General features: G+C 37.3%; 1 protein-coding gene across 1 annotated transcript; it reads right to left on the bottom strand.

The window, feature by feature from the left end:
- Nucleotides 1-373: 373 nt before the first annotated feature.
- LOC120113249 (cytochrome P450 90B2-like) lies at nucleotides 374-7,225 on the bottom strand. Its single transcript, XM_039134121.1, has 8 exons — nucleotides 6,635-7,225; nucleotides 6,218-6,542; nucleotides 5,962-6,114; nucleotides 5,052-5,303; nucleotides 4,864-4,956; nucleotides 4,690-4,768; nucleotides 4,491-4,597; nucleotides 374-888 (listed from the first exon to the last, which is right to left on the bottom strand). Exons 1-8 carry the CDS (start codon nucleotides 6,859-6,861, stop codon nucleotides 667-669), a joined length of 1,458 nt encoding a protein of 485 aa, XP_038990049.1. The 5' UTR covers nucleotides 6,862-7,225; the 3' UTR covers nucleotides 374-666.
- Between the last annotated feature and the right edge of the window lie 8,651 nt (nucleotides 7,226-15,876).

Genomic DNA, 15,876 nt, shown 5'->3' with positions numbered 1-15,876 from the left:
TTGATAGCTTAGTAGTAATGGATCTGTTGAAGTGTTCATAAGAATTTTTATCAGGTTGCAGTAGAGTTGTACTAAAGACCAGATAAATAGAATAGTGTACGTTGCACTGAACTCCTATCAACGCTCTAATTGATGTGAATTGAAAAGTTAAAATCAGGAGTATGGATCCAAAGCAACCTGCCGTTGCAATTCAAAAATTGGCTTTGAAACATAGTACAGAAGTGTGGACATATCTTGACCATATTTCTCAAGCATGCATACATACATACATACATACATACATACATACATATATACATACATACATACATACATACATATATATATATATATATATATATATATATATATATATATATATGGTACAATGGAGTGATATATAATTTTTTCTCTTCTTTATTTATGGATGAGAAATGGCTAATACAGTGTAATCACCAAAATGGCAACCAACCTTTCTCAACAATGCTCAAAGGCCAAGCCAGTAACATAGAAAGCTAAACAAGCACATATAAGCCCATTGCTTCTGTTGGCCTATCTATACATCAAAGTAGGCACAAGCTCTCATGCAAGCTTGCACATATCTCTTGGCTCCTCTTTTCTCGTTCGCTTACATTCTTGTTGAGCCCAAATGGTCTTCGAATCTCTTTAACTAGTAGAAACGCAGTGTTACGTGATTTTGTGGACCCTTATTGGTAGACCTTTAGAGAAGTCTACGAAGGGGTAGGCAAAGGCTTGGTCGGGCTCTGCCAATTCCCACCGGAAGTTTAGCGCAAGGTGGTGCAAGAAGACTGCCATCTCGAGCTTGGCGAGCTCGGAGCCTGCACATAGACGGGGGCCGCCGCCGTATGGCATGAAGTTGTTTGCTGTCGTCTCGCCAAGGGGCCTCCTCTGAAGGAAAAAAGAAAAGGAGCAAGGAACAAAATTTTATCTTTCTCTTGCATTGATAACGTGATTGATTTCACGAACGATTGATGGTTGATCTTAAAATCTTGGGTAGTTTTTTAAATACTATCCTTATTCCGTTTATCAAGAAGGAAACTTTTTTCCCTAAAAAAAAAGTGATTTAATACTTTTTTTAAGTACATGTTTCTCTATCTCCTTTTTCTCTTTTTCTTTCTTTTCTTCTCCTTTCCTTTTGATATGTTTGATTAGAGGACTTCAGCAACAGGATTCGTAGTTAAAACTTGCAACTGAGACTTTGGAACATATTTCCTGGAGGCAAATCTTCAAAATTCAGGAAAAAAAATTATCGAACAATGTAAGTTCGAAGGAAAAAGAAAGTGAATAAATAGAAATAAAAAAAACTAAGATTATTTGCATAATTTAATATTTATTCATGTAAAAAAGAATCGAGGAGACGTAAACAAGATAAGACAACTAATATTTAGAAATTTAACTTAATAACTTTCATGGACAAGGCTTGCTATTATAGTTGGTCCTAAGTTGGCTTATCCGCAGCAATTTAGAACCTGGCGTGGTTTAGTTCGGGTCTGGTTTAGACCATTTCAAGCTTGGGGATTGAACTAGATGTCCGAATTTCCTACAACAAATAATAAATGGGTTGGATTTGAGTTAGCTGGACATTTCTTCTTCTCTTTTGGGTAGTCATTTCTAGTCATTGTTATTGGTGGTTTGTTCTAGGTTAGGTCAATATGGAGTCCAATTCTTAACAAATAATAAAATTAGAATCTAGTTCAAGAAAGACGCTATAATTTTTCCCACAACCGGTAAATCACACCTCAGTGCATGCATTTTATCTTATCCATGAAGTATATAGTACTAATTCTAAAACACTCAGTTTTCAAAGTTGAGGTAACCATTACTCGTTTCCTTAATCCATTTTAACATACCAATGAGAATGCATATCGACATAATCACTCCCTGGAAGCCAGCCAAGCTCACTAAATATATCCTCAATATTAAATAACAACTAGCTATTATACTTGAAATATTTAAAGGAAGAACACATCACAAGCAAGTGTTGATGCATGCACTAGTGTTGCAAATTCTACTAATTGATGACAACACGAGGCTATTATAATTTGCATGGATTGCACCAAAATGTTCCTTCAACCATCCTTGTGAAGCTTTGCTTGGCCATCAAAAGAAAAATGGTCCCCTAATTTCCAACAATGTTTCATCAACCCATATTTATCAAGTTTCATTGGGCCCTTTAGAATTGTGTCCCATAGTGTCATGGCTCAGTCTTGGGCTATGATTCATCCTGCCTTCACTAGGGATTGGAAGTATTCTAAGAAGGGCTACATGGAGCAGTCAAGAATGATGACATATTAAGCACACTTGCAAAGGCTACTGGGCTCACTTCAAAAGCCCACTTCTTTGTACCAATGTGTAAACAACGCGATTCAAATTGCTTGTGTGGGCTGAAACAAAAAGGCCAACCCAAATTGTCATCAAGACTGTTTCCACCTCAGAGGCTGAGATAGATGGGAAGTCTAGGAACCATATTTGTTTCAGGGATCATAATTTGAAAAGTTAGGAGTTTTTTAGGGTTAGAGACATGAAAAGACTATTCTCCTATAGTGTTGGCAATTGCCCTGTTCACCCAAAGAATAGGTATTGTGTGACGAATACCATGTGAACCATGGAATATATCCAAGTTCCACTTGCACATGCCCTGCCTTGACTTGTTTGGGGCAGGATTTATGAGGGTGCTACATTTAGTCAATGTCCCCCATGTTCATCATGGACACCTTCAAATTCTGATACTTATCATAAATTTTATCGTTTCTTTTTATCATTTTCATTGCTAATGAAATATGGCGGGGTCTTTTTCACCGTCTTGATCAAAAGGAAAGGAAAACAACAAGAAGAAGAGGAGAAATTTGCATCTTGCATGTGGATGGCATGCTCTATCTTGAATTGTTGCAAGTGGCCAAACTAGTGAATGATCGAGGCAGGCACTTAATATTGAAGATTACTGCGTTAAATATATCTGCAGACTTTATGATATTTATTTGGATAGAAGGAACTTGTTTTATGATATTTATTTAGATATTAGTAAAGACACTTACTAATATATCCTAATAACTCAGTTAATGTCACGCCTAATGATCCCTTGACAAGTGTTACTCAACTGGGCACTTGCTCAAATTCTTAAGATCAATGGAATAATATTGTATTTCCGAAGACAAGATAAAAAGAATAGGCTACAGTGGTTTGCGAGATCATTGTCATAGTCTCTAAGGACCATTTGACAATCGAATATTATGTTGTTTTCACATCATGTGTCCAAACACATGAGACACATATATAATGCATCAAGCGTCAAGACCATGTCATGTATGTCTGGTCATGCATCTTGGTGTGTGATGTGAGTGTAATGCAGCAAAAGACTTAAACCACTATCTCTCGTTTTCTTTTATGAAAAAAAAACATTATCACTATGAGACAGTTAGCATCTCAGTGAAAGGCTAGTCAAAGGTTGGGATGAGGACAAATAAAACGTCTCATCAAACTAGCGATGTGATTACCTATAAAAAAAAAAAGTTACTAAGTATCTCAAGATACAACATAAACTTTGAACCATGTATAAACTGAATATATGATTCATGGGTGACACCTCGCGTTTTAGATATGCACATGTGTGCTACATCCTAGTAAAATTTATTGAAACACAAGAAGCTGAGGCCGATCGCAAGCCCCTTACCGTGCCAAGAACAATAAATCAATTAATATGAAAAGAAAATCATGTGTTGGTGTTTGGCTATCCTGGAGACCAAAGAAGCATAGTGGCTTCCAAGTGCAAATATAGCAAAGTGATGGGGGTTTGGGTTGTATCTTTTGCATGAAAGAATGATTGATCTTCTCTCATGCGCGGTAGTAACTATTGGACTGCATCTTATATAAATCTCAAAGCACTACAAACTTCTTAATTTATGTATCTATAGCGATCATTATGGAATCCAAAGGTTATTTGTATGAAGGAAGATGAATCCTTCTTTCATGCAAAAGATACAACCCCTATCCGAGCGATGGTGCAGGAAGCTATGACCTTATCTATGCTCAAAGAGGAAACGGACATGCATATATTTGGCTTTTCTAAAGCTAAAAGGCAAATTAAGTTGATGTCTATAACTTAGGTGGGAGAAACGCAAGTGTATAACGCAACACATTTGGCACTAAACACGGGTCATCAATGAGATCAATCAAACTCGACAAAGAACATGTGAATCTGGTTGTTGTTTTAGAGTCCTAAGAGGTTTGCCTTCTTTTGGTGCGTGGTTACGTTGTTCCCACGCATGTGTTGCTTTCACATTAAGAACAATGAAAGCAATTTGACTACCTTCTTTTGCACATGATACAAACTTCCTTAGCCGACATATTAGAACATAGGGTCTATTAATTATCCACGTCATATGAATCATATGAAAAAAAAGTGTGGCATCCAGTCTTATATGTAGATCGATGCATGTCTCATGCATCTTCTCATGCAATCTTATGCATAACATGCATGATATGGGACTTACCTGCCACCTCCAAGGATTGAACTGATGAGGATCGTCATACAAAGAAGAGTCCAAGTGCACTGCCGCAAACACTGGAAGAATTTTCCATCCACGGGGAATGTCATACCCTTCAAAATGGCAACAGTCGTTGGATATATATCTGTCACTTTTTAGCACATAACCCTCAAAGAAAGAATATTTCCAGGAGACATTTAGCTACCTTTGTACCGGAAGTCATGAAGAACCTTTCTGTGCACGAACCTAACCACGTTCCCTAGCCGCAGTGTCTCATCTATAACCTTCATGAACCAAATATTTATAAATAGTAAGCTAAGATAGGGGTCATCAAATGAAACATTTAGTTCCAAGCTTTGTTTCCTCAGAAAGTGTTTACGCATTGGGTGAACTCCATTTGCTTGTAGTCTTCCCAGTTTAGTCCAGACTCTCCTTTTAGTTTTTTCCTGCAGGCAATCTCAAGGTGCTCCTCCTAAACAATTAAGCAAAATAAGTCTGTAAGCAATCATTCCAAAGACAAATCTAGCTGAAAGATAATATAAAGGTGAGATTATTGTCAAGTTTCACCCGCAGTTCTTGAACAGCTTTCGGGCAGCCTTCGAGGAAGAAGATGGCTAAGGCTATAGCCATCGATGAGGTTTCATGGCCAGCAAAGAGCAAGCTCAGCAAGAGATCAAGGATCTGCTCTTTAGAAAGACTAGACTGCTTTAGAGCCCATCCAAGGAGATCATCTTCCTCAACTCTTTCTTGCCCCTTGTTCATCTCTTGGAATCTTTCATTCATCTTCAGTTCGATCACCTTAAGGATAGTCGATCGTGACTGTAGTACACAAGCCGCTCTTAGTGACGAAATCATTAGGAGTAAATTAATCTTCGACCTAATACCAATCCTATTACGAGACAAGGCTAACATAGAAGTGATGTATAAACTAAATGGTTTTCAGATTACTATGATAATTAGCTACTAAAGTACTTTTTTTTTAAAAAAAATTATGGATCGTTAAATTATTGCATGTTATAATGTTATGGACATGGGTGATTGCCTAAAACAATCATTGAACATTGGTTGGTTCCGGTGTATGGCATGGTATATAATCAATGAAATCAAAAAAAACAAAAACAAAAAGCCACCAATAAACTTAGGCTAATTATTATGAGGTGGGTCATCTTGCTTGTTATGTATTAAATAGATTCAGCATAAATCATGGCAGCTGGAGCAATCACTCTCTGAAGTTGACAGCAACGCAGTAACAGTGGCAAAATTTTATGTGCTCAGGACCATGGTTCAAGTAAAAGGTAAATACCATTCCAGTACACAATCGCTGTTACACTGCCGTTTAATTAAATAATGTTACACAATCATGAAACAGCGGACTGTTTGTTCTTTTGATAAAGATTTGGTCGATAAACTCCCTGTGGTCTTGTTCTAGAATTACTCTTATTGATACAGAAAGAAGGATTTTAATTCAACGGCCTACCTTTAGAGCCTTCCAATATGGAGTTCCAGGGAAGTTCAGCGGGGCAGACACCACTCCCTTCATGAAGGTTATATACTCTCGCCTCAACTTCTCGGTTTCAGGCTCTCCAGGATTCATGCTCATTATATTCTTCGCCATCAAATTAAAAGTGAACTGCAAGTGGTTTAAGGATCAGAAAAACACGCTCAGGACTTAATCTATAACGCATGAGTTATGGCTTCAACCAAATCAAGAACTTTGTCACAAACTGGTATACCTTCTTTGCTTCCTCTTGGGCCGAAAAGGCTGAGTGCTCCTTCCAAGACCTAAGAACCAGCCAAGCATGGCGCTCCACCTCAGGAAGGAGGTATGACCGGAGCCTCACGTTGCTCATGAAGTTGAGCGAGATCATCCTCATCTCTCGATGCATCTCTCCGACGAGAACCAGCATCGACCACTTCCCAAGTATCCCTCCGATGCTCCTTGGGTAGCTGCACTCGAAGTACCTCCCCTCGTTCTGGAGTATGAACCGGTTCAGGCCTGCATCCGCCGACACTATCGTCGGCTCACCAAAAAGACTGGACCTGTAGATCTTCCCATACCTGCAGGATAGCTTACATGAGAGTTCTTGGAAAAGAGTAGCTCAGTATATACGTAACCTTTAGTCTGCTTGTTAGTGGTGGAATTGGATTACCTTGATATGTGTTGTTCCATGAATTGGCCCATAGAGGTGGCAGGGTGAGGCTTGAGGTAGGAGAAGGTCTCGCCAAGAAAAGGCCATCCCAAGCCTCCCGGGGGAAGGTTGGGCTTCTTTCTGTTAATCCATTTGATGAGGTTGATATAGAGGAAGAGGGCTACAAGAGCTGGAGGGAGGAGCAAGAGAAGCTCTTCTATTATAGACATGAGAGAAGAGTAGCTCATCTCTATCTCTAGCTCTAGTTCTAATTGGAGGAGAGGGAGGGAGGAATAAGATCTTTTGTAGCGAAGCCAAGGGTAGCTTTAAGGCCTCCTCTTTGGAGGTGAAATAACCAAAAGAACCCTTCCCTATTTGCTTTTGGCCTCTAAGTTTCATATCTATTTGTAAAAACTCTGATAATAATTGGTTCGGGGACGGCGGAGAATAATATTCCTTCAAAAGTGTAGCTTCCTTGCAATGGTCAAGGCTATATGATTTCAATGGGAGGCATGCTCAAGTTATGTAGGAAGAATTTTAGGGAATTTGGCCAAAGGATACAATAAAATGGTGGCCTTGATTTGGTTTCTTTCTTCTTCCAAGGTGCGGTAACGCTAGAAAACACAGTGAACGGTTTACTTAAAAAAAAAAAAAAGAGGGTGAGACGGAAAGGGGCCCACCATGGGAAAGAGACGGAATTGTGAGCTGGGGATTTGTTTTTCTCAATGTCTCTAATGGAGAACTTACGTAGAGAAGATGTTTTATCTTTTTTGAATAATAGTGAAAACATCAGAAGGAAGACCGGAATGTTAGTCTACGTTGCTTAATTAAAACATTAACACTTTTACAAATAAACAACACAATAGGATTTGGGTCGACTCATTGGCACCCCTCACTTGGTAGTAGAGAGTCGAGAGACCTTGGATTTCGCCTAAATGGTGACATCTCATCATATTCTAAGAAAAAATTATATAAATAGATAATTAATATTTATGTTCTAAAAATATGAATTATGTTGATATGTTTTTATTATTATATTTTTTATTAAAAACTTTGTATTAAAGTTAGCCTTCTTCTTGAAAAATATTACTAAGCTTAATTAATTAAGATGCAATGTTGCTAGTCGCCGACTATTCGATCTCATTAGAACTCTATATGCAACTAAGCATGCACATCAGAACGACGCTAGAATGAGTAACTTTCGGAAAGTTATTGTCTAGTACCCATTTTGTTTTTCCACTTCTATCTCATTAGAGAAAAAGGTTGAGCTTGAACAAATACATAACACAATGAATATCTTTCTTTATGGTTAATGAAATTCTAGAAATTAGGCATTGAGCGTAAGAATGCAAGTTTAACATATCTCATCTAATGCTAATTAATTCTCTTATGAAGAGTGATAATCCTGATTACCATTTATTAATGTACTAAAACTATTAATATCAAATTAATTTTAAAAAATAAAACAAGAATGAACATTGAAACCCTAGCTAGATAAATTCTAATTGATGCATGGATACTATTCTTGACAATAAGATTTGGCAGCATCAACATCCGCCTTACTCAAAAAAAAAAAGATCAATATTATAGCAACAGTTTACTTTGTTCATGCCATCATAATAGCACTGCCAAAGTATAAAACTAATGTTTGATGGTATTTAGATACAAAATCTTCTTAAACAAATCAACATCCTCAAAGCTAGGGAAAATCAAGGTGCCTCAATCTCTGGCCTCTTTTAGGGCTCTTTGGTAGGTAGCTGCAGTTTAATGCTAATTTAATATCTGCTAATGATTTCCATCCATTTGTTTTGATATATTGGACATGATGTTCCATTTTGTCTACCCAATGGTTATTTGACAAATTTCTGTTTCAACCTTAATATAATAGTTCTTATAGACTAGTGATGCTAGTGATGCAAATTAAGACTAGTGATGCTAGTGATGCAAATCATTCTAGTCCGCACCATTTAGGATTTATTAAACAAAGAAAATGAGTGACCCACTGATCATGTGAACTTGTTTTTCGTTGGATTTTAAACCTTAATTTGTATTATTGTAGACTTGCCACGACAGAAGATCACATTTGCACAGGGTGGTAGATGTGTGTGTAGGTTGGCAATGTAAAGTAGTCTTCAATCAATTCATGAGATTTTAATTAACATGAAGGTTATCCACTTGGTTAAGCAGAGCATAATTTTAAATTGGAGCCAGGCTTGTGTGGTATTGTATTATTTCATGAAAAGGTTAAGGAAGTTTCTCAAAACCCATGAGCTACCCAATGAGGCGTCTAATGGATATGTAGAATCACATCCCTAAACCCATGTCTTAAGGTGGATTATTAATTACTATCATGGCCAAATGGCAAAGTTGTAGGATGAAGGCTAAAATGACATAGAGGAGCATTTTCCTTTGCCTTCGGCTTTGGAACAAAGCATACAAGTTTTGGCATCATCATCATTTAAACATCTGGCCACTTTAGAAACCATGGTGATTATGACATAAACTAGAATGCTAAAGTTGCATTGTTTTAACTAATTAATAAAAGAATATGCTATATCATTAAAGTGATCAGAACAAAAAATTGCAGTCACATTCTTCTTCAGCAACAAAGTAGGTGTAAATATCTTTAGTGCATATTCTCCTTTGTCCTTAGCTCTTGTTCCCCAAAACAAAAATGCGATTGTTTCATGACATTGTGGGTTCTTCCAAGGGAGTTGCAAATAGCTTTATGCCATATTTCTAATTTATCATGAAATCTCAGAAAAATGCAATAGCTTTTCATCTATTTAGCTTTTATATGAAATCCTATCCTACTCGCACTAGGTAAAAGATAAATGAAGGGCTAATACAACTATTGATTAAAAATCTAGAACTAAGTGTTTTTATATCGACCGTAACATTTACATCCTGAGCAGAACTCAGACTACCACTTACATAGAGCTTAAGGATGTGGTGCTTTAGGGAAACACTCTCCATAAACTAAATATATGGTCTTTTTTCTTAAAAATAAAGCTGCCGTCATTGCTCCTGTCTATTACATGACATGACAAATGTAGCTCTGTGCCACATCTGGAATTTAAGATGAAAGTTAGGCCCCATGCATGTTAAGTCATTGACAATACTTATCCATAGATTAAATTGATTTTGTTAGTATGAAGTAATGATTACCATAAGTGGGCAAGCAAGAAACCATTTGATCTGAAATAGCAATCAATCTTTTCATTCATTATACTATGCAGCAACTAGGAAATCACAAATCTTAAAAGAAAAATGTTTGATGTGTATGAATAGCATGGAATGATAATGTTCCTTCTTGAACTTTTGATCTCTTAAATAATAATTTTTTGTTGATTGAAAAAATGTTGTCTGTCATTAAATCTTATCCAGTAATTATTATTCTTTTTTATTGTTGTTGTTCCTCTACTTAGGTATCCAAAATATTAATCTTCTATTTTATCTAAACAAATTGTTGATCTTTCTAAACATTAATAACATTATAATTGTATATTTTTTGTGATAAAAAGGTCCGCAAGTAATGGACTATACTGAGATAGTCTCCCTTAAAATATCTTTAAATCCCCAACTTTCAGAGAGGACGGATTTTGAATTTTGGCTGCTAATATAACTACTAGGAAGCTTCATCAACATAGCAAGCCAATACATTCCATTTAAATTGAGTATAAACCAGGAAGAAAATTGCTTCAGCACACTTGTTATGCATATATAAAAAAGTTCATAAAATTCAAAGCTACTGATTTGATAACTTCATAATTAATTGATCCTGCGTCCGACAAAAAAAATTTGTTTTTCCGATCCTTTCTTGCTATATAGCAAGCGAAATGTTCTTATGTTCATAACACAAGCTCGTTTGTAGTACTCTAAATTTTTTAAAAAAAAAAACACAGAGAGAGAGAGAATTAGCCCGCTACAAATATAATTACTGTGAGCAAGAGTTTGTTGAGCAATTGTAGAAAGATGTTTGATAATTAAGCTAGGTAACAACCATATTTGTTTAATATAATTACAGTTAGCTTTAGCTTTAGAAAACTTATAGTTAAATGACCTGAAGTTGCTCTAGCGAGAAGCTGGCTTCCTTCGCCTCACCTTCCCGGCTCCTCTACCGACCGCCTCGCTGTTCCTTTCCTGTAGCTCTCACGTCGCAATCCACGTGTGAACGCGTGACTGGCCCCTAAATCACTGTAACTGAAAAAAAAAAAAAAGAGCAATAGACGCGAAATAAAGGCCCCAAAAGTCACTCAATAGCACAATCCCGGGCCCCGCAATCGAGATGCAGTCCATAACGCCAGGCTTCCTCGGTGTGTTGCGAGGAGCCACGCGTCCCTCTGTCTTAGTCTCCAGTCTATTTCATGAGTTCGTTTAATCAATTCAGGCCGGGGGCCAATTTATAACGGCGAGCCGCGACAACCGGAGGCGACCAATCACTCGTGCGGTTGGCGCGTCAACATGTGTCCAAACCGATGATTGCGCCAGGCGTGGGCACACGTGTGCCTGACCGGTGCCTTTCCTTTCTTCTATTTCAGACAGTGGTATATTCAATACGTCTTCTTAGGCTACAGGGAATAGATCTGGCGCGGATGGGACCACCGATGTGACGGTCCAGATGGAATTTTCAACGGCATGGGATGGGCTTCGTGGTCTTTTGAAGCTTTGACTAGTCAACCACAGCGACATGGATCCCCCATGGTCTGCAACATGGGCATCCAATCCAAAAGGTGACACACAGGAGAACTTTAAAAAACAATATATTGATCACAGATTATCACTTATTTGATAATATTGATTGCTGCTTTAAGAAAAAAAAAAGATCTCGGTTTTTTTTTAAAAAAAAAACAATCCAAGTATCTGTGTATACATAGCATTAGTTTTTAATCCATGCGATATGCTCATAATTTCTTCACCCACTATACGGTGGTTTACAATTGCCTAACATACCAATCAAAAAAAAAAAAAAAACTTGAAACTAAATCTTGTAACAGAAAAACAAGGTAAAAAAAAAAAATTGGAGGGCTCGTTGTTTTTGTCAAATAAAAGAAAGAGGTAAAAAAAAAAATCATGGCAAGACCAAGCTGCATGAGTGGTGTAGAGCTTCAAGTTAAAATTAAACTCAAACCAGGAAATAACCCTCTTGAAGATGTCTTAATTACATTACGTTCCAAAGAACGCCCTACCAAGCTGAGCATGTTTTCCACACCCACCTATCTACTTTTTCCATCATGAAAGATGTAAGGATTTTAGCTATCATTTCCTTGGGTCTATTTGGCACCAATGAACAAAAAGACTTGATGTGGATGTGCTCTTTGGCACTTGGCATTGCCATTCCTCGCTTCCCTACCTCCTCTACTCTTTTTCCTTTAACAATTTCTTTCAATCATGGCACTCTGAGCTCATAAGGACATGTGTGGGAAAGCGAGAAGCCCACAGTAGGACTGTAGTGCCTCCAAGATGTCTCCTTGGAGCACCGGAGACAAAGGAATCCTTCAATGGTAGCTTTGAACAGGTCATTCTCTTTTATCTGATCTTACTAACATATTGAGTTAAGGATCCAAGTGAGTTGCCTTGGCCCGGACCAAGTCCTCACCCAACTCGATTTAGATGATCAGGTCTGACCCATGAGAGTTTATATGTATCAGGGTCCATTGGCTCGTTGTTCAGATTCCCTCAATATCCTGAGACATAGTATCATTCCACTTGATGTCCATCTTAGAACAGCTCTTGATCCCAATATGATTCATTAGCCCCGGTAGCAAAAACCAAAGTCTAAAAACCCTTTCTTCAGATAATGATGGACCAGTTTCACTGCTGAACTTTTTGTAAGCATGCCCAAGTAGGATAGCACAACACAAGGTGTTTTTTAAGATTTTATCGATGAGAAGAACATCTTTGCTGCCGGCAGGAAGATGAAGAGTCACCATCAAGGGAGAACAAGCTAATACAATAGAGAGTAAACAAGCTCCATTAACTTTGCTTTTCCACTCATGAGTTGGGAGCACATGTATCTGTCCTTGTCTTAATGGCCAAAAGGGATTCAGATCAAGATCTAACTGGGAGGGATGAAAGAAAGAGGGCGAGGGCCCTGGAAAGCATGATTGTCCAACCATTTTGATAGATTAAAGGCGGGGGAAAGGTCATGAAGACAACCAGCAAGAATGCTAATGGAGAGATAATTAAGGTGTTGGGTTAGGATGTGACCTTGGCCTTAAAGCAACTATTGGGTGCAATCGTATCAATCACTATACGAAGACCGACAGGGATAGAATGAAGGAAAGTTGGCCCCCAATACATGGGACAAGCAAGAGATTAGCTTGCACTTTTCTTCCCGACTTCTGCATAAAGAATGGACCAACTTCAAGTCTTCCATTCACATGACCCTTGGCTTTATAAAACTCTGAATAAGGATCATATATGATAGATCCATGTTTTACATGGAAAAGCTCAATCAGTACTTTACCGCAGATCATGGATAACTCGAGATAAATTATCTACTGAAGGATCAGCTTAGGTGGTGGTCACATCCCTGATCTCACTCTCAGATTTGAGACTCCAATTGATTTCAGCTTTGTGTGAGAGATAATAAGTACTTTTCTGCTCCAAGGAAAAAAAAATAGAAAGCAAATATATCGTTTTATACACATCCCAAATCTAAACATTGATAAAGGTAAAAATTAGCTCAAGAGTTTCAGCAGAATATATCTCACAAGATGCAGAGCATAACACTTTGCACCCTTCACTGAATTAGATCATTGCACAAAAACTTAAAATGCAAATATTAATATCCATAATCAGCAGACTTGAATTATTTAAACAAAAATAAATTTTTTTAACTAAACAACTGAGTTTTCTGCGAGGAAATGGTTCATGATAATAGTAATACATTGCAAATCATAATAATCCCTTTTTTATTTTCTGAAAAAAATAATCCCAAATAATCCCTTTTCATGAGGAATGATGAAATTTTAGATTTGTTTGAAAGAGAACAAAAGAGGAGCAAGGATTGGTGGAGGCTTTACTTAAAATGGAGAGATTAGGTTTGCATGGAAGGGCAAGGGTTGCGCGCGCGCGCGAGCGAGCGAGAGAGAGAGAGAGAGAGAGAGAGAGAGAGAGAGAGAGATGGACCAAATAGTGAAAGCATCTCACTATGCATAAAGCCTTTAATGGGTATGTTTTGAAAACAAATATTCTAACAGTGGAAACCATTCGAATTTGACATGTATACTAACTTGCCCAGAAACTTGATACATGCTTAATAAACCAGCTTGAAAAATCTTCGATAATTGCAGTTTCCAGCCTATCAAAAGTATATATTATCGTCATGGAATGGACTAAAATCCTGAAAAGGCAAGTTGCAAACTTCAATCTTATATAGCATGTGACTATCAAACATGAGCTATCCCACACCAACTTACAGCAGATAAGAGAGCCGAAGTCATAATTGCCCTGTTTCTTCCAACTAATCAAAGAACACAGGAAAAGGTCCAAGCAACAACTGGTTTCCACCAAGAATATTTTGGGACCACATTTTCCATAAAAATACATGGACCATTGCTCCAAGATGATCTGTCTTTAGACTATGCCTCATGATCCCCTAGTCAAAGAATAGTCTTCTACTTCAGCCAAACGTACAAAACAGACAACTTCTTGGATTTTGTTTTATTAAGATAAATTCTAGTCATCTTCTGCTTAGGTATATAAATATCCTTCTTATCCATTACTCAGAACTCGGAAAAATTTCCATATAACTGATTTCACATTAAGCAAGAATTCCCCAAGGCTACCCACCCTGATTGCCCTCACTATAAACAACATATATCCCTTATCCAGAGGAGCTCGAAAATTGATGTGAGCATCCTGATTTCAAGGTTTGCTTCTCTTGAATAAGAAAAGTGTAACAGATACACAAGCAACCATTCTGAAAGCCCCTACCATGTGTTAAGGATAGGCTAATATCATCTCAGAAAATCTTGAGAAGAGAGCCTAGTAAGCATTTATGACAAAATGCATATAAAATCTAAATGGTCCAACACTACTGATCTGCATGCTATAATCATTTTAAAACTTACCAACAAGCAGGATCCACTAATACAGATAACATCAACAATATTCAAATTAGAACTTTCCCCCAATTGCCAACGTCCATAATGTTTATCATAGACTACTGGAAATAATTATTAAAACAATTATTGATACTTCAAGTCTTGCTACTTGTTGCAAAGCAACAGATATTTCTTATTGATCAATGAAGAAAAATTTTATTCAGGAAAGAAGAAATAAGCAGTAAGATAGGAAGCCAAAAACAAATTAAGGCTGCTCAAGCCACAAGGTGCAACCACAACTACATAGTTTATTTTGATAATTAATTACTGATCTATATATAATCTTTCTATTGGCACTTCTTGTGAATTTATCAACAATGATATTAGCTTTGATATCACCGTGATAAAAGCACCAATGCTAATCACTACTAAGTTAATTCAACATTTTTAAACAGGCCAGCCGACAAGCACAAAATGTGGCCAGTCAGGTTTCTAACGCCACTTCTTGGGAACTTATCAACAATGGTATTAGCCCCCAAATTACCATGCCAGAAGTTCCATTACTAATCACTACCAAATTGGCACAATGTTTTTAAGCAGACCAGCCAACAAGCACAAAATGTGGCCAGTAAAGGTCTCTGTCGATTTGATCAACTGGAACAATTAAAGGGGACGGGCAAAGAAAAAGTATATGATTGATTCAAGATCACAAACACCGGATGAAACTGGTGAATGCTGCACACACTCATATACCCAAAGGAAGAAGTGAAATGAGAAATCAATTTTTTAAATAAAAAAATTATCCCTATGATGGAGGGTCAAAGGGGGGATTAGTATTTAGCAAATGACCCACAAATTTCTTTTATATATAAAGGGGAATAAATTTGAAATTTCTTTAGTCAGTCAAGGAAATATCATCCAACTCCAGCCTTGACACGTGACTACAGAAGTTCCTACTCATATAATATATCCCACTTGCAACAAGTGATCATCAAGAAAATGATCATAAGGCTTGGAGACATTGTCTCACAGCGAAAAAGAGAAGTTCACTGCAATGCACGAAGTGGGCAAAAAAAGTTCTATATTAGTAGCACCATTCTAATAACAAGGGGACACTATATGTCAGAATTTTGTAAAATGTAAAAGACCAAGGATGAAGGTAAATTTAGAAAGTACAAAGTATCCAATGAATTAGCCCGACTATCTCTGCAC

The sequence above is a fragment of the Phoenix dactylifera genome, chromosome 15 (assembly GCF_009389715.1).
Source record: "Phoenix dactylifera cultivar Barhee BC4 chromosome 15, palm_55x_up_171113_PBpolish2nd_filt_p, whole genome shotgun sequence".
In the NCBI taxonomy this organism is placed as follows: Eukaryota; Viridiplantae; Streptophyta; class Magnoliopsida; order Arecales; family Arecaceae; genus Phoenix; species Phoenix dactylifera.
The sequence above is the reverse complement of the archived record's forward strand: the minus strand, read 5'-3'. Positions and strand labels throughout refer to the sequence as shown.

What these genes read in the sequence shown, in the direction of transcription:
- LOC120113249 (XM_039134121.1), bottom strand. Translation starts at nt 6,861, where the DNA reads ATGAGCTACTCTTCTCTCATGTCTATAATAGAAGAGCTTCTCTTGCTC. An exon ending in AAGCTGTTCAAGAACTGCGG is followed by an intron (nt 4,957 to 5,051) that starts GTGAAACTTGAC and finishes TTAATTGTTTAG; the next exon opens with GAGGAGCACCTTGAGATTGC. An exon ending in TCAATCCTTGGAGGTGGCAG is followed by an intron (nt 889 to 4,490) that starts GTAAGTCCCATA and finishes TTTTTCCTTCAG; the next exon opens with AGGAGGCCCCTTGGCGAGAC.